At 44.0% G+C, this 20,000-nt stretch overlaps 1 protein-coding gene across 1 annotated transcript in view; it reads right to left on the bottom strand.

Annotated features, from left to right (window-relative positions):
• The window catches only part of LOC115558918 (CUB and sushi domain-containing protein 1), a 116,366-nt gene that overhangs the window by 44,280 nt on the left and 52,086 nt on the right, over positions 1-20,000 (bottom strand). The window contains exons 21-30 of the mRNA XM_030377469.1: positions 19,070-19,261; positions 16,489-16,627; positions 14,407-14,594; positions 11,692-11,886; positions 5,388-5,504; positions 5,106-5,219; positions 2,617-2,712; positions 1,932-2,135; positions 1,561-1,685; positions 1,152-1,248 (exon numbers count right to left, since the gene is read on the bottom strand). Of these exons, the coding sequence (XP_030233329.1) occupies positions 1,152-1,248; positions 1,561-1,685; positions 1,932-2,135; positions 2,617-2,712; positions 5,106-5,219; positions 5,388-5,504; positions 11,692-11,886; positions 14,407-14,594; positions 16,489-16,627; positions 19,070-19,261 (1,467 nt within the window). The remainder of the gene's footprint in view (positions 1-1,151; positions 1,249-1,560; positions 1,686-1,931; positions 2,136-2,616; positions 2,713-5,105; positions 5,220-5,387; positions 5,505-11,691; positions 11,887-14,406; positions 14,595-16,488; positions 16,628-19,069; positions 19,262-20,000) is intronic.

Genomic DNA, 20,000 nt, shown 5'->3' with positions numbered 1-20,000 from the left:
GTGTGTGTGTGTGTGTGTGTGTGTGTGTGTGTGTGTGTGTGTGTGTGTGTGTGTGTGTGTGTGTGTGTGTGTGTGTGTGTGTGTGTGTGTGTGTGTTAGTGGGTTTGAATGTGTGTGCATGTGTCTTTGATCAGTGTGTTGTATGTGTATGGGATTGATCAGTGTGTGTGTCTGTTTATCTTGTGAGTGAATGTGTATGTGTTTGGTCAGTGGGTGCTCGTATTAGTCTGTGTGTGTGTGTGTGTGTGTGTATTCTGTTTCTATGCACATTCTAAGTGTGAATGTGTCTTTGCGCGCGTGCGCATGCTCACTCAGTGTGGGTCGCTGCGTGTGAATGCGTGTGTGGGAGTGCGTGCATATATGCGAGTGTGCCTAATCCCTTCAGGGAGGCATGCTTCACATGTGTGACAGCTATATGGCAGGTGTGTGCTCGGGGCAGGTCACAGGGAATGGCCCAGTGGGAAGCAGTGAAAGGTTAAACCCTCCTTCATGTCTCTGGATCGTCCTCTCATCCCTGCTTTGCCTGTCTCTGGTTTTCCCCACACTCAGCCTAACCCCCCCCCCCCCCCCCCCTCTGTACCACTCAGCCCGTCCTCCCACACTCAATGACAAAGAAATGTAGAGATGGAAATAGTTTCCACTGCCTATCCATTTTATATATATTTGCCGTAATGTCTATGGCCACGGTCCCTTTTTTAACATTGGGATGCTTTTCTTTTTTTGGAGTTATATCTTTACTCATTGTCTTTTTTCTGTGAGCAGATGTGTACTTTTTTGCGGGGGTTGTGTGCGCACACTCATGTGTATCTTTACTCTACAAGCTGTCACATCCCATTTGTCATGGGCGGGAAATCGGTGTGTTAGTGTGTATGGTGTTCGAATGTGTACGTGTGTGAGTGGGTATTTATGGTTTAGTAACTGTCAGATCTCATCCATCCTGGATGATGGATGAGATGTGTGTGTGTGTGTGTGTGTGTGTGTGTGTGTGTGTGTGTGTGTGTGTGTGTGTGTGTGTGTGTGCGTGTGTGCGTGTGTATGTTTGTGTGTGTGTCTGTGTGAGTGTGTCTTTGGTCGTGTGTTTGCATGTGCAGATGTGTGTAAGTGCATTTGTGAGTGTGTGTGTGTGCGTGCGCGCGTGTGTGTGGTCCTACCAGAGAATGAACCTAGTTTGGGAGCGGTCATGTCTCCTCCATCGTAGATCTCCAGGGAATCCCAGTTGTGTTCTGTGGCGAAAGTCATCACCTGGATCTACACACACACACACACACACACACACACACACACACACGCACACGCACACACACACACACACAGGTGTTACGGGTTGAGGGATTTTCCACCAGAGCACTCCAGCGACTGGAGCCCAGATACTGGGAGTAATACATACGCTGTCAGATCACTGTCAGTTATAGACACAAAACACCTTTGATAGATCTGTGTGGTGGAATTTGATGTTAATCTTATGGGGCAACACATCGCCAGCGGGACTTTGAAGCACAGCACTCGAGTCATAACATTATCTTTGGATATATGTGCAGAGCAGAGCGAGTGGATCCATACCTGGATCCCAGCGCCTTCGCTCACGTGGATCCTCCAGAGACAGTTGAGGCTGTTTGGGTAGGGCTCGGGGTATCCAGGGGACAGGACGGTACCACGGCGTTCTGTCAGATTACCACTGCAGGGAACTAGTGACAACACAACGCACCAGCACAGGCAATCAGTTACTCTATTCGCCTGAATCATCCGGTTCGGGAGTTGAAGGCGTTGAGTCATATTGCTGTAGACATACCCGCTATATTCGATTAATTATGCATCAAAGGAATGTAAAAAAAATATATAAGAAAGTTGTATTTTTCTGTGAGTTTTTTTCGATAAAATGGGGTCCTCGTGTCCAGTCCCACCCGTCCTTGCTGCCCCCCTGTAGGCCTTACCGACACAGGCGGGTGTTGAGGCGTTCCACTGCGCCAGGGCCCCGGGGACCGCCTGGCAGTGCATGGCCCCGGACCCCTTCAGCAGGTATCCCGGGCTGCACTCGAAGCGGACCACGGAGCCGGCGGAGAACTCGGAGCCGATCCGCCGGCCGTAGCGCGGCTCCGGCACCGAGCTGCACTGGCTGTCGCTGGTGCGCGGCACGGCTGGGGAGCGGACATCAGCAGTCAGCTCAATGTTACAGTATCAACCCCAATGTCACGTTACAGCATCCACCGGACACCACGCTATGGTAGCAGACAACCTTAATGATATAACGTCAACCCAATGTAATGTTATAACATCGACCGGACACCACTTATAACATCAGTTATGCTCCATATTATAACTTCAAACGAAATGTAATATTATCACATCAACCAAGCACAACATTATAATAGCATACAACCTTCATATTATAACATCCACCAGATGTAATATTATTACATCAACTAAACACAGAATTATAATAGCAGACAACCTCAATATTAGAACGTCAAGCAAGCAAAACATTGATATTAGCCGGGATCAATATTATAACAATTATCAACTAAATATAATATTATAAAGTCAACCAAAGACAACATTATAATAGCAGGCGAGCTCAATGTTATAATAACATCAGCGGTGGCCGTTCGAGAGGGTTACCTTGGTAGACAAAATGAAAGCCTTTAGCCGATTGGCCGCTCTTAGCGTTGAAGCGCAGCATGATCTGATTGGAGATCGCCAATGGCAACGTTTCCCCTGAAACACACAATATTGAAACACTCACCAACAGCTTTTTTTTCTAAACTAAAAGTATTTTTGTCCCAAATGATTACAGGTAACGATAAAGGGTTATTTACAGCAAACATCTTGCTTTTTGTTGTGTCAGAAATATATAACGTGGCAGATTGCAAATACACAATAACATGTAGACCTCCATTTCGCACTTTTAAAATGTTCATAACCCTATATGCTTAATGCAACGAGTAATCAATTAAAGTACTGAGAAAATATTTGTTGTTAGTTAATAAAAAACAAGTCTCCAGCCTGCCATGGCCAGACCTTTGATAGTCTTCCCTTATGTACCCTGATGTATATATTCATTAATAAGTAAAACAATCTATACATTAAAACCTATACCTTCTAGTCTCTTTCATGCACACATATGGGAACACACACACACACACACCAAACACTACCACACACACACACACACACACACACACACACACACACACACACACACACACACACACACACACACACACACACACACACACACACACACACACACACACACACACACACACACATCACATGCACAATGAAGGAACATTGATGGATGGGCAGGGCTGGACATGACATTAGAACAATGATTAGCAGTGTCAGGTTCACGTGGGTTTTTGGCATGTGTGTGTTAATGTGGGTGTGTGTCAGGGTAATCAGTCATTTAGCTTGAGTAATGGTGCGTAAAGCTTTCATATGTGTGTGAGCGTGAGTGTTCGTGTGTGCGTCGGTGTATGCCTGAGTACGTGTGTGGAATGTTTAGGGATGTTTGAGAGAATAAAAGAGAGCGTGAGAGAGAGAAAGGCATGTTATTTAGTCACGGATATACACCTCATTCCTTTATGTTTTTCCATTGTTTTAATACGGTTACGCCTTACAATGAGATTCTTACTTTGAGTCCGACCACCCTCCACCACCACCACACCAAAGACTCATCACTGGATGCTCCCAAAGTGTTTAGAAGCTATTTAAAGCCCCCGGAGGAGCTGGAGGTGAGACAACTTAAGTAATTCTCCTCAAGTGCTCCAAGTTTAGGGGTCAGAGCAGTAAAACACTCGACTTTTTTCTCTTTTTTTTTTTGCCAAGCGCAGTACAAACCACGGGGAACTGACGGTGCAAATAAGTCCGGGGAGCATAATCTATGACTTCCCTGATTGTGTTTTATGCATGCACATAAATAATACGAGCACACACATCTGTGCTGCGATAAGAGAAGCCAGTCCAGGAAAGGATACAGGAGGCTGTGATCCGTAACGGCTTAACTGCCAATTATGAATCTCAGGGCGCCATGATAGATGGCGTCCAACAAATGAGCACAATGAGCTGTGGCATACTCTGAATATTATATATATATTATATTATGTACTGTAAATCTCCATAGAGTCAGAAAAAGGAAGGAAAGCTTCAGTGTGTTTGGTTTCCACGGCCAAAAGGGAAACACGCCTTTGCTTAAGATATTTTGACATTTTCAAATGGCGTGAGGGGATATGAAATCATGCAGGAGAAGTCTTTGTTTTTTTAGCAAATATTGTGTGGATGAACCTATATTAGTCCTATCCAGGTTAAATGATGTTCAATCCAGACTCCCTGTACAAACTTCAATAGTGTGGTTGAGATTCCTCAGCCCCTTAGCCTGATCAGACTACTGCTACTAATACTACTCATCCTTATAGTAATGATAATATTAATATAATCGTAATAATAATTATCATAATTATAATTGATAATAATAATGATAATGATAATTCCTACAATAACAAGAGGTATCCACATATACACTGTGAATATCATATAATAAAAATAATAATAATGGAAGATTCTACACAACAATGTTGACTGAGTGTATTGCTTGAAAATTCGATTTTGGGCACAGTTCTGTACAACGTGACCTTGTATCAAAATTTCCCAAGACATCTTTGACATAATCACAATTTATTTCCCAGGTTGAAGTAAACAAAATATCATATTATTTACTGTTTACTTCCATGCTGGATCAAAAAAAATAACAACACTTTCATTTGAACCGGGCTGGGTTGCCATCGTTGCCTTACACTAGGTGAATTATTAAGTATTTTAAGAACTACTATGAATAGTCCTGAAGAGGGCCCTTACAGCATGCCTGCTGGCGATGTTCCACACCAGGGGATTCACAGAGAGGCTGCGTCACCCAGCACACTAGCACACTTCCCCTGCTACTGTTGACATCCATATGGATTCAAATCCCTGTAGCTGTGTCACACTCTATTCACTGGGTGTATGTTTGGCCTGATATTGTGCATGAACTGTTAACCTACATGCTGATCTTTATTGGGAATGTGTTCAATTCTTTCCACAAAAAGTTTGACAGCGTCGCAGCACACACTCACCCGAGTGAGATCCGGCGAGTGAGCTGAGCAATCGAGCGTTCTGATTGGCTCCGTCGAACAGCTCCACAGAGTCGTTCATCGCAGTCTGGAACACAGCGAACTGGCCAAAGACAACTGAAGAGCAAACACACATTGGCATCCAGTGAGGAAGAGTGAGAATCATTCGGCCATTGTTAAACAAAAAAAATACAATAAAAGTCAACTAAGAATGTCAAGCAAACCTTCCTTATTTTAACAACTCAATTCGCCTTTAAAGCATTTTCCATCTGCATCTGCACTCACCGAACTGTGTAGACACTGTGATGTAGTAGGAGCAGGTCTGTGCTGTGGTGTAGTTGAGGGGATAGTTGGGTGATAAGACCACCCCTTCGAGGCCGCTGTATTGCCCCCCGCATGGCGCTAGGAGGGAAAGAGAGAAAAGAACCTTGAAAAAAAGACGGAATAAATGAAAAGTCCTCCTTTCCTTTTTGGCTGCCCTTATGCTCAACTCCAAATTTGTTATTAGTTTTTGTATTCATCTGAATTGTGTCAATGGAGGTTTACAAATGGGTGACAGAACAAGAAAATATAACATTTACACAAAACAGAAGTGCACTTAAGCAGGAATGTTGAATTTAATAACATGGATTAAAAATATTGATTGTAGCTTGACTTGAGAAAAGGGAGCCACTTAGTTGCTCAGTATTCAATACAGAACGTCAATCAACAAATTAACAAAAAAGTTAGCTATCACTATTGCTATTGTTCTACGAGCACTTTCTAATACAATTATCAAATTTTGAATTTATGCAGGCCTACTTTCATATCGCCTTTAACATAAAAACCTTGCTGTCGCACTTGTTTATGCGTTCTTGTTGCTAGGTGCTAACTGTCTCCCCATCCAAGCGCGGCCTCTTCTGATGGTACTCAATAAAGAGACAATGTACATAAATAACCATGTTCACTCCGCATGCTCCCTTATGATTTGATTTCGGCATAACTCTGTGATCGTTGCTCGGCTTCAAAAACAAAAACAAAACAAACAAAAATACATTATCCCTCAAAGGGAAAAAACTCCATTGTCCTTTACTCCCTTGCTAGACCTGTAATCACGCAACAATTTTCTCCCCCTTTCACATTTTCTGTTTTTCTCGCCTCTTTCCTTAAGCACCACTGTAATCACCCTCTCTGTCTCATCTGCTCTTGATCCTGGGCTCTGCTATTGATTGCTATTCCTTGGAACGGTTCTCGTTAAGCCGCTATGTGTTTGCTCCGTCTTGATCTACCTTCATCCTCCGGGGGTAATGCTTTAGGTTCAGGTGTCATCCCTATCAAAACTGTTCACACACAGGTACTTTGATCACTTTCACACATGAACAGACACACACACACACACACACACACACACACACACACACACACACACACACACACACACACACACACACACACACACACACACACACACACACACACACACAAACACACACACAAACACATCGCAATGATCTCTCTCCCATATTTCTCTCTCTCTGTGTCTCCCTCTCCCTCTATCGCTGACTTTTTTCTCTGACACTTTTGCTTTGATCTCTCTCTCACACACACACACATACACACATGCACACACACACACACACACACACACACACACACACACACACACACACACACACACTGAAGCAAACATTTGCATCTTGCTGTGACTCTAGCGATCTATCTGGGTGCAACATAGAGACAAACGAGTAAAAAAAAAAAAAGCAGACAGAAAGGGATATAGCCAACTCTGAAGAAAAACAATGGACACACACCCGTCGCCCATGGCAACAGTCATCAGCCAGGAGTTCAGGTGCTGCAGTAGCTCTTTGAGGTTGCCTTAAAGTTTGACAGTTGAGACACTTTCCTCAACTTTCATGAGCCCCCAAACCCATCGGTCTACAATCTCTAGATCTTAATAGATACTTAAACGCACAATAGCTTTAAGCTCAACAAAGAGAGCGCGATAGCGAGAGAGAGAGTGAGAAAGAGAAAAAGAGAGAGAGTCATAAAGGAGGACTATCTCTAATGGCATCAGTTTATTTCCATCAGTAAATGCATTAAGAGGCACATTTAGAGATTACAGTGCACTAGTCTTGCACAACAGATAAACCCATTCATCAGGGCACATTATGTCTAACCCCCCCAAAAATAAATACACATAGACCTTTTTGAAAGATTGAAAAGAGCGCTACACTGTACCATATGACTGCACCAATTGATGCTATATGGCAAATATTGTAGTGGCAGCATGACTTTTTGAGTCCTCCCGGACGGTTCAAAATGCCAAGTTTTCTTCCCTTTTGTTGGGTGTGGATGAATATGTTTACATTGAATTACCATTGACGTCTTACCATGTGATTCCTTTAAACCAGCTCAGTTCCTCATATCATAATTCAACGAGGGGAAAGCTATGATTGAAAGTCGCCTTGGAAACTCCTATTCGGAGTGTGTTATTTATCTCTATGTTTGTTTGATTGATAGTAGACTTTGAGTCTTTTGATTAAAGAACCCATGGACCGGTGTGTGTGTGTGTGCTTGTGTGTTAGTGTGTGTGTGTGTTTGTGGTTGTTTCTGAACTTGTGTGTGATTGCATGTGTGTGTGTGTGTGTGCGTGCATGCGTGTGTGAAATGGTGCGGTTGGACTGTGTGTGTGTGTGTGTGTGTGTGTGTGTGTGTGTGTGTGTGTGTGTGTGTGTGTGTGTGTGTGTGTTGTTCAAGGCGGCCCTCTGTCACAGCATAGCCTGTTCGTATCGCTTTTATTTGTGCACACACACACAAGCACGCTGACGCACGTGGGCACGCACACACTCATAAATGCATGTTCACACACACGCACACACAAACAACCCTATCAGCAGTCACAGAGAATTCCTCCTTTCTCACACCACTCTTAGTTACCATGGAAACCAATAAAAGAGCAGTTTGAGATGTAGGGGGGAGAGAGATAGAAAGAGAGAGAGAGAGAGAGAGAGAGAGAGAGAAAGAGAGAAAGAGAGACAGAGAGACAGAGGAAGAGCAATAAACGGGTAAGAGAGAAAGTTAAATTGTGAGGGAAAGATAAATAGCGACAGAGAGCGAGACAGAGCAACAAGCGTGGGAGGGAAGAAAAGGGAGAGAGTGATGCGTGAAGTAGTTAAAGAGAAAAGGTGAGGGGGGGATGGCAGGAGGAGATAGAGGAGACGGAAGGAAGGAGTGAGTCGTGATGTATTATTTAAAGAGGTCTCACCCTTTCTAATGAGTTTGGTCTGAAGGCCCCCAGAGCAGCCCAAAGGTAAAGAGTGACAGAGACAGAGAGGGAGGAACCTGGCTAACTATGTGGGACGAACATCCAACACCTGCTGAATCCATACCTCGCTTATCTTTACCTTCTGTCCGTCCATCCATAACAACATTATCTGTCTAACACGCACACACACGTAGAAGCCCACACAAGCACACGCTCAAGCCTTCACACAAACACGCACACGCAAACATATTACATGCACACTCACACATTCTTAAATATATATTCGAGTATATAAATATATTTGCGTCTGCCTGTCTTTCTGTCTGTCTGTCTGTCTTTGTGTCTGTTTGTTTGCGTGTGTGTGCGAGTGTGTGTTTGGGCGCGTGTGCGTGTACGTGCACACGTGCGTGTGTGTGTGTGTGTGATATGCATCATTATGGATCCTAGATTGAAACAGATCATAATGCATTCTTAATGCATTGTAAGTGGGAATTAGTTTTAAAGAAATAAACAGGCAGGCGGCCACCCCCCTCCATGATTAATATGACTTTATAATAGGTACAGTACTTTGCGCTGACAACATCGATATACAGCTGAGGGTCGCGTTAATACCAAATCTGTTTGGCTGCAGAAGCACATGGTTTATGGCACAGATTTCACTGTCCGTGAAGTTGACTAACTGAATAACTCTGGGAGCAACTTAGTGGCCAGGCTGACTCAACAGCTGAGTCCTCGGTTGATATAACTGATCAACTTTCTGTCCGGCCAGCTGCTGGCCACACTTACTTTATGACAGGTAGGGTAGATCATTTCATGAATGGCGCAGTGGCACCTGTGATGCGTAGCCTGAATCAGGAAGCTAAGAAGCGCTCGGCAAGCAGCCGATTGCGGATGGCGTGCCACCAGTGCCACCCAGGTAGCTCCGTGTTCCCCACTCAGCTGAGGGAAACTGGAAATGACAGGGATGCCCCGATCTCCCAACATGCACCCGCTTACGATGATCCGTCCGTGGAGTTAAAACCACGCACACAACGTGACTTTAAAGAAGATGGACGGGGCCGAGTGTAAAATACAATTTCCTTGATGAGCTAACATATTTCTGCTTGATATTCACTGCCGTTCCCAAATAGCTACTCTGGGTGCAATTATCCCATCCCGACCCTCACCCCTGCGTCTCTCAGACTTTATTAAACAGAGCCTTCACAAGGGCCTGTGTGAGGTTGTTAGGAGTGTGTGTGTGTGTGTGTGTGTGTGTGTGTGTGTGTGTGTGTGTGTGTGTGTGTGTGTGTGTGTGTGTGTGTGTGTGTGTGTGTGTGTGTGTGTGTGTGTGTGTGTGTGAATATATATGCGTGTGAGTGTCTGTGTTTGTGTGTGATTGTTCTTGTGTTTGTGTATATATGAGTGTGTGTATAAATATGTGTGTGTGTCTGTGTTTGTGTTAGTGTGTGTGTGTGTGTGTGCATTTTAAAATTCCTTCCTTGTCCTGACAGCTTGCTCCGTCCTGATTTGCATATTTTACCCACGTGACACTGGGAGAGGTTTCTCGGTCGCATCACGACGCACGCACACTCTCACACACACATACACACACACAAACACACAGATGCATGGTTACCCATACTTAATGGACCTATAGTCACATAGTTAGCTAATCGCTGATGGGCATGTTGACAGCTGTCACTTGTCAAGACTTGACCATCAGAGAGACAGTCCAGCCCTCTAGACACCGACACCATGTTCTTTCCTTCTCACATGCTCACACACACACGCCTGCACATAAACACACACACACACATTCATACGCACTCTCAGTATTGTGGAATCGATTTTGGAATACAGTACAAACACATGCACACACACACACACACACACACACACACACACACACACACACACACACACACACACACACACACACACAATAGGGCGTGGACTCCAGCAGTGCCATCTATCATGCCGGATGGCCAACGAGTTTCAAGAGCTTTTTAATACTATTCATATATTTTTTCTGCATGATGAAGACATTCATAAATATCCAGTCGTAATTAGCTGTTATCATTCTCTCAGTGTGCCGATGCCGTGGAGAAAATGTGTGTTTTAATTGACTGAATAGTGTATGATTTGCATTGTATTTATGAAAGAAAAACCATGACACTAGTGGTAGGTGTTGCTATCGTAATGAACACATTTGAATAACGTTTCAAAATCCATCGCTGTACTTTCCTCAACACCTTGTGGTGATAATTAGGTTTGGCTTTTCAAAATTCAGTCAAATCATTTGAGGAAGGAAACTTTTTAAGGGACAGAGTTTTATCCTTGACAAATGAAACCGTATTTTTCTCTATATAATAAATATATAATTTTCTTATAAATCAATTTGTCTCTAAAAACTTTTTATTCCTACACAAGAAGTGAGAAAAAAAAATATAGAAACACAACATAAGTGGGGGGAAGATCTACACAACAAATTTAAATGACTCCTTGGCTTCGTCATCATGGAGCTAATAATTGAATATTAACCATCTTTTTAATCTACATTACCCCTCCACCTCAAAACACCATCCAAACACAGTTTGAACAATAATAGTCGGGCTCTAGCGAATCTTTTCGGAATCCATCACTGTCACCAAACCGGGGTCCCCCCGTGAGCCTTCATATTGATCAACCCGCCCCGGGTTGGCCAGGATTTATTGTTGTTTTGGAATGCTGTTGATTACATCGCCTCTAGCACAGCTTTCTCTTCCCCATCTAATTTTAGCAGAATGTGAGGAAAGTTGACGCGCCCACATATTCATGGAGAACCAGAGCCTCTCTTATTAAAATGTTGTTGTGAATAAACGAGAACATAAAAAGATTTTGGTCAAGGATGAGGCATTATGCCAAAAGCCCTGAGTTGCTTGTACAGTATTAGTGTCGGGCAGTCGAAAAGAAACATGGACTGTAAGGACCATAGAGTTCAGAAACAAACAATCGACTTAAAATTAATGTGATGCTCGGACCATTCAAGCATACATATTTTGCCACTTCCCACACTATTCATTCTCACACTCAAATACTGCATATTTTGTCTGTGTTTATTGGATAATAACAAAAAACATCAGTTTACATCATTCATCTTCTTGCCAAAGCTATGCATAAAAACATATATTGACTATAGATATATATATATATTTATATGGTGCATTATCGTATTCTTTTATGTATGCAGTCAGAGTCTGCATGAGGAGGCATTCAAGCATTACCAACATATGCATGAAATCTATGCAGGCGTTTCGTATCAAGCAGATGCTCCAATGATGTGCGTATGCGTTCACCATTTTAGGCATACCTGCGCACGTATCCTACCTTTGCACGTCGGAAGGGCTTTATCCCACACTGGTTTCCCATCATGCCCCAGGACACAGGTGATGGTGGCCCCGCCCATGGTGGTGTAACCATGGTGACAGTTATAGGTGACCTGGGAGCCAAGCTTATAGTCATAGCCTGTTCGGCTGCCGTTCATGATGTTACCGGGGTCAAAACACGCCTCTCTCGGTTTCTCTGTTGGGAGTGGGAAAGGTTTGCGTGTTAGAATGAACAAAGGAGAAATTCAATCATTCAAAAGTAAAATAAAAAGAACAGTTGAAGCCAGCAAGCAGACGAAAAAGGGTAAAGTTGGACACAATGTAGTAATTACCGAAAGAAAAAAGAAAGAACCGACTGGCACCTAGTGACCGTATAACAGAGAATGGTTCAGTGCAGTTCAGATCTGAGTGATATTAATACAGTTGGGTGAATAGAATGAATGCGCTCTGAGAAGAACAGAAGTGCCTTCCCATCCCTCTACCAAGGCCATTTCCTGGCAAGAAAAGGTCCTGTTGTAAAATAAACTAAAAAGCAAAGCCATGCTTCACTATACATTGCATACATACACACAAAATAAAAACTAGAATAAAGGATGAATCGTGTTTGATTGCAAGCCAAGACAATCCATCAAAGAATCCTGAAATAAGGCACCTTATACCGGAACAAAAGACACACATGGGGGTCAAGGGAAAATGTTTACCACCGGCAAGCAATAGAGGTAGCATGAGGAAAATGAAATCGCTAAATCTTTAGTAATATACATCTACATACTCGGGGTAGGCTGGGACTCTCTCTGTAAATAGTGCCACTGCTTCAGTGGTTGCTAACCTTCAGAGCAGGGAAGATTAATCTAAATCCAAAGACTGTTTGGATGTATTAAGTGAATGGATGAATAGTTTGAAAAAGACGGTGATTGAAAGTTTGCATTCCTCAAGGGTAAGATGCAATTCTTGTTTGTGCCGTTTTATTCTCGAGTATCCTGTCTTTTGAATAGTCACTGGTCCTTGCCCATTGAAAACTTCTTACACATGTTTTGATTGACTTTGAGCGTCCTACAGAGAACTAAAGTCTGCTATGAATCACAAAAAAAACAACATGACATGGATATCATCAGTATGAAACATGACATTCTGAAGGTTTTTCTCAAGGTTCAGGGAATTACTAAATGACCGGCCTTTAACTTTAAATAGTTATTTTCTTGTTGTGTCAATCTTAAAAGGGAACATGAAAGGAACGGGGTGAGCAGAAATGGGATTTGCATTCGTTTAGCTTGTTTGCTTCTTCCGTCATCCGACCAAAATTGGTTTGATGAGAGAGTTGGAGAGCAGGACATAAAAGATGACTGATAGAAATACAATAAAACATGAACATGCTTTTGGTCTCATTTGAATCTGATTGGAAATGAAAGCTACAGCTAGAGAGGCGCACAGTAGTGGAAAGAGAGAGAGGAAGGGAGAGGGAGACAGATTGTAAGGAGGAAGATAATCACTTTTTAATTAAAACGAGGCGGGGTGAGGGGAAAGAAAAACACCTGAATAAGCACAAGCTTGGATGACTAGATGGTACAGATAGGGTACCTGTGATTTTCCTTACAAACTTGAATTGGATATTTGTGTACCTGCCAGATTTCACCTCATTGGAATGCTAAGCAATATTGACCATGAAACCACATACGCATACCCCATTCCCCAACTATTTAGAAACATTCTGGAGCGCTAACCCAGCCTGTTTACCAGATAACATGTCACACACACTTGTATGACAGCTCATTAAAACGTGTGTACATACATCGTGGAGTTGCATGATGGTATGGTTTGACAAGTTGATAGGGAACAGCTGTAACTACAGCTGACTGCGGAGGTATGATGGCGTGGTTAGTGAATGTTCTAGATGCTTAACGTCTTAATAAATCAGAAACGATGTCCGGAAAAACTCATGGTTTATTTAAAGAAATAGATGCCAGCCCCCTTAATTGGTGAATTGTCTGGTATCTGTTTCAACAGTTGCATGCTAAATTGTTGCCTGGGTGGAGATAATTGTCTTTGAAGATTGGGTTCTGAAAGCCCTATATTATGTCTAAATGGCTGCTTTGAGTGGGTGATTATATCTCATCTTAATAACTTAATAACATCACTTTTAAAAGTGGTTGGTATTTAAAATTTTGTTGGGTCTTCCGTGGATGTTAGTTTGTTGTTTTGTTACTTTCACACATGTATGGCTAGAACCATTGAGAGGATCATGTTGCAAGGCTTGACTTAATGACAAGCACGCTAATGTCATCGTTAAATCCAAATAAAAGTGACCTGAGATACAGTGATATGCATCGCTGTCTGAGGAAGTGTGTTATTCCATTGTCGATAATGCAGATTATGCAGTACTCCAGAGGTGGTCAGTGGACTTGGAACTGAAGGGTTGCTGGTTTTATACCATGACTCCTCTTGTCATTGCTCAAGTGTCCTTGAGCAAGACACCCCTATTACACAGTGGTACATGCGCCTGGAACAGTTGCCCTTGAATGTATCCATTCCAGTCAATTTTATTTTAGGTCTGGTTCAAATCATAATCGTCCAACATCGTTGGTACAAGCATTTAATAAAAAATACGATGAGGTCTGCACATTCAGACAAATGTGTGCACATCGAAGCATTTTACTGAAAAATAAAATCCAAAGGATACCAAAGGTCCCGCTTAGCCAAAAGTCAGTGGTTTAATTACCTCTGTATTCGATGGCGAAGCCGGACATGCCCAGTGAGGCATCAGACCTGAACGCCAGAAAAAGAATGTTACTGCTGCTCTCTATTCGGTCAGGGGCCTGGTTGCCTTGGAGACTCGCTAGTAATGGACCATTAGAGTCTTCCCCTTCGTAGATATGCAGGAAGTCATAACTTGGCTCCATGTTGAAACTTGAGTGAGGAAGGGAGAGGTGGCGGAGGGACGGAGGGACGGAGGGAGGAAGGAAGGAAGGAAAAAAGGAGGGAGGGAAAGAGAAAAAGAAAGAAAGAAAGAATTATGTAAGATTTTCCTGTACAAGCACACAAGGATGAACAAAGACGTATCATTGTAAAGTTTATGCTAGTATGTTAGCACTGAATGCTAGTCCTTATATACTGAAATCCATCGGCACATACACGCATGCATAGAGGATGTTTGCACAGTGCAAGTGTGTACATAAGCTTTCGATCCCAGGACTGCTTTCGATTTACTTTTCAGGGTTTAACCTTTAGTTATAGGGCACCAATGTTTGTGCATGTGTGTTACAATGCCATAGGTGTGTTGTATTAAACACTGTAGGCTATAGAGAGAGAGAGAGAGAGAGAGAGAGAGAGAGAGAGAGAGAGAGAGAGAGAGAGAGAGAGAGAGAGAGAGAGAGAGAGAGAGAGAGAGAGAGAAAGCAGGATACTGTTGGAATATAAATATTTCGGTTTTGCATGGTTGAGATGCCCTTATCCTTGAAAGGTAAATCAATTATAACATTAAAATAAGCCTGACCAAGTGATTATCTGTTACTCTTTCAAAAACACAGTTCATTTAAAGTATAGATTTCCTATACTTTAAATGATACCTCAATGCACGATTTTTTCTGTGTGTATAAATATTAATTGATGAATGGATATATATATTAATAAGGAAACCTGTTTTGTCCAGTGCGCCTATGACCTAATCTTCATCATGATGATAAAATGTGGCATTAACCTTCAACGTATGTCCGTAATAACATTGATAAGAAAAAAACGTATCATTACGGTCGAAGCAAGACGCCAAATGTTAGCATGACAGCTACTGCCACACTCCAATCCAGCACCTAATAACCTCTAATTGTCTATTATTCAAATGCCAAGTCCAAGCATAATTTACCAAAGGTTGTCCAAGTTCACTGTGTTTCTAAACCTCATATATTTTAATGTCAATTTCCAGTGAGAAAAATGGTGTGATATTTCTTGCTTGTCTAAATTAGATTTCCTTAACCATTTATGCTATACGGCATATTAAAATCTGTAGAAAGTTCAATAGGAAGGGGCCTTTGGATATACCGCAGCGCCTGCTCATTTCCACCAACAAGACTGCAAAGGGTTAAAGTTACTTGAACTACAAGAGATCATAGGCCCATTACGCCATGTGTATGCCGCGGGTATGGTGATTCTGAGAGGCGATGCCAAAAAAACCTGAAGAAAACGATAGAGAAAAGGGGGTTCCTTGTGTAAAGTTGTGTCTCTCATGGACCCTCCTTTCTTCCAGTATACAAGATAGAACGACAATTTCTCCCCCTCTTTCCCTTAATAATAATCCCTTGAAATGTCTGAAAATAGATTTCATCAATAAATCGGGACACTTCGGTTGCTAAACGAGTTTAACAGGGGATTGCCCCCCCCCCCCCCCCCCATACTAATTGGCCATCACCTGCCTTTTTGACGACCTAGCGCTCATTATGTGTTGCCTACCCATGGCAGGAATTCCATTTCTTTGCTCATGTTGATAATTATGTTCTAACGAAAGTTCACCTTTCATCGGTGATTAACAAAAAAAGGGAACACGACAAAAAAGCTTATAAATAAACGATCCAAAGACACTGCTTCAACATGTTTAGCATTTTTTAATGGTGGGTTTTTCCCGAATGGAGCTAATAATATCATTGAATCATATCATATTGTAGTTAGTTTGATATTGAACAGCATATTAAAATGGCCGAAAAAACATGTGGGGCGCATATCATTGTCGACTTTATGAGGTACAACTTGACATTTTGGTTTGCATATAAGCTTATTGACTACTAATTTCGACGTTGAGTATGCAAGCTACCTTTTGAAAATGAGGGCGATGACAAAGTCGGGGTTGACTCGGACTCGCCAGTCACATTCCTTCCCCGCAGGGTAGGGCTGGGGGTAATTAGGAGACAGAATCACCCCCGATGGTCCACTGGCATTACCACCACACATCGCTGGGGAGAGAGACAGAGAGCCAGTGAGACAGACAGAACACATCGAATGAGAGAGAGAAAGACAAACAACAGAAAGAGAGGCAGAGAGAGAGAGACAGAGTAGAGAGAGAGAGACAGAGAGAGGGACATAAAGAGTGAAAAACAGAACATAAAGAGAGAGAAAGAGAGTGAGATAGAAAACAGAGATAGACAGAGAATAAGAGGGACAGAGAGAATAAAAAGAGAGAGAGACAGAGTGAGATAAACGGATACAAAAATAGAGGTGTTTGCTGGAGAAAAAGAAGAACAGAGAGAGAGCAACACAGAGAAGCAGAAGAAAAATTGAAGTTTATGTAGTAGAAACAAGAGAGAGAGAGAGAGAGAGAGAGAGAGAGAGAGAGAGAGAGAGAGAGAGAGAGAGAGAGAGAGAGAGAGAGAGAGAGAGAGAGAGAGAGAGAGAGAGAGAGAGAGAGAGAGAACGAGGGAGAGAGAACGAGGGAGAGAGAGAGAGAGCGAGCAACACAGCAAGGAAGAAAGAGCAAACGGCCGCACATGATGTTCCAGAGCACTGAGGTAGAGGGAGTAAGAGGGTGTCAGTGAGTAGTCGAGAATAGAGAATCATGCATCTCAAATGCAGTGAGACATTCCTTACACACAGACACGTACACAGACATGTACACTCACAAACTCACATTTTCGACTCTTAAGCCATTTCGTGCAGGGCGGAAGCTAAAGGCCTCATGCTAATGTTTTCCCGCTCATCAGCAGGCCTTTGTGTCCTGAGTGGTTTTACTCCTATGAGTAAGCGGTTGTCACGAGGCCAGAGGATGTTGTCCGGAGGCCTAGTGATTCGTACGTGCCGTGCGTGTGTGTATTTGTGTGAGTGCTTGTGTGCGTGTGCTTGAGTGCATGCAAGTGTGAGTGTGTGCGTGCGTGCGTGCGTGCGTGTGTGTGGACAGCAACTGAGGGAAAGTGTCAATTGTCTAAGGTAAAAGAGGGTAGAGAAAAGGGGAGGAGATTTACACCTTTAGCTTCCGTCTATTGAAACGTGAGGTCACTGGCAAACAAGATGGATGAGCTCCTGCTCCTGGTCAAGAGTTACAGAGGGATGAGGGGCTTGGGAGGGGGGCCAATCTGGAGAGCAGTGTAATGTGTTTCACAGTGGGCCATGGCGGCTACCACCCTGGAGGGCTCCAGGAGAGAATGGGGAAGGGAAAGTGTTTTTTCTTTTCCCTTCTCCTTTTCAACTGCAGCAGGATGTTATAAAGGGGGAGTACAAAAAGTCAGATGGGTACAGTTGGCCCGAGTGCATTCCAAATATTGAAATGCAGGGGCCCCGGCCTTGAGATCTGCATGCTGAGGCTGTTTTCCCAAAGCCACCGGCTGTATTTCTTTTTTAAGTTTTTAAAGCGAAATAAGGCTGTGAGAGAGTGACCCGAGACACACTCCCTACGGGTCCTTTACTGAGATAAGGGTTGCTCGTGTGTGTGTGCGTGTGTGTGCCGTTTCACGCGTGATATATAACCGGTCCAGTCTCCACCGGTTATGGGGTCTTACTCCCATAGCTACGGGGTCTGAAGGGGGCGTGGGGAAATGGTGTGGGGAATCTTTGTCTCCGCACCACTGTCCCACTTGACAGATGACTGCAACCTTAAATGCATCACGCAGTCCGAGGTGCGACGAAGGTGGCATCTCATTTGCGGGTGATGTGGCGTTGAACAAAGTTCCCTTCCTCTTCATCATTTTGTGACTCAGGGCGTCCTTGGGAAGCCGTGTGAAGCCGATGTGCCTTTCAGTCTGGGACCTGAGGCGATGGTCCCCCCCCCCCCCCCCCGCCCCCATGGTAGAAGATGTCCTTTAGCCTCCAGATGCTAGGGGGTTGGGGGGGTTAGGGATGGTCTCAGGAGGGGGCGCTCAGGTAGCATGGGAACTCATGAATAAATGATAGCCCCTGAAAGTGGATTTGTAGGACTTTTTACATCCGGGAGGTTCGATAGCCGCGGTGAGAAAGCAGGAGCTGGATTGGACCTCGGTGACGAGGAGGAAAAGCCGACAGAGTCGACTTAATATAAAATCCTACCGCCACGTCCTCCTGATGACGGCCAGGGAGCCTCACCGGAGGGCATGCGACTGGCAGTGGAACGCGTGCGGCGACGTAGACGACTCTTCGCCGCTTGAAGCGTGTCCAGGCTTTTGCCCATGAAATCCCACGACGATATTCTACCAAACACAACCAACGGGCCGAGAGCCAGGCAGCCGAGCTTCACTGACAGACCCCCTGTCTAGCCTGGGGGGAGAGAGGGAGAAGCCTGGAGTCCCCAGGGAGGAGGTGGAGGAAGTGACCCAGGGAAAAGCAAACAATCTGCGCATGTAATTCGAAAGAAGGCACAGACGGATGGACGGCTGGGTGGATGGACAGATGGATGAACGGTAGATGGATGGAAGGCGAGACAGATACCCCACCTATGCATGTGGGCGGGTCGGGCTGCCAGTAGAAGCGGCTGTCCAGGCGCACACATGTGATGGTGCCCTCCCCTTGGAGCTGGTAGCCAGGGTCACACTGGAAGGTCGTGCTGTCGCCCGGCTCCTTACTGTCCCCGTACCGGGAGCCGTTCACCGGGATGCCCGGGTCGTTGCAGGTGGTCGCTGTGGTGGCTGAAGGGGTGGGGGGAAAAAACACAAAATGGAGGCGGGAGAGAGAGACACACACACACACACACACACACACACACACACACACAGACAGAGACAGAGAGACAGAGAGACAGAGAGACAGAGAGACAGAGACAGACAGAGAGAGAGAGAGGTCAATTATTAGATTTGGATGTTCCAAGGTATCCGAGAAAACATTTTAATAACTCAACCTCTAAATGGAGAAAGGGTAGACAGACATACATTGCAAAAGAAGGGAAGAAACAAACAGACATTAATCAAGTACAAAGGAACAGAGACTGAGCAAAGGGGAGGTTGCAAGAGGTGTAGTTGTGTGCCGATGTGTTGTTTAGCATGGCGTCCGCATATTGAGGAGCTTACGCAGTCCACTGGCACCTGGGGATAGAGAACAACTAGACAACATAGGTGGGGACACTGTGGTTAAGTCACCAGCTCACCTGCCTACTGATTATCCTGCTACCAAGGGGGAAAACAACAGAATACAGAGTTCATAATACGAGACACACCGCGACACCTGCTCAGAGTTGAAAAGGATCTTTGGATGAATGCTATAATTTACTAAAAACACCACCAATAAATGAGATTGACAGAGTTCAGATACAGACGTATCAAAGAAGGGAGTCCAGTTTTGACGTGGCTGGCTTTGTCGTGTGTTTTAAATGACAGCTCTGTTACATTGAATTACATCTCGCGGCGTTGTCGGACCTCCCCTCTAATGAAC

The sequence above is a fragment of the Gadus morhua genome, chromosome 14 (assembly GCF_902167405.1).
Source record: "Gadus morhua chromosome 14, gadMor3.0, whole genome shotgun sequence".
Taxonomy (NCBI): domain Eukaryota; kingdom Metazoa; phylum Chordata; class Actinopteri; order Gadiformes; family Gadidae; genus Gadus; species Gadus morhua.
This window is presented reverse-complemented; position numbering and strand designations above follow the sequence as displayed.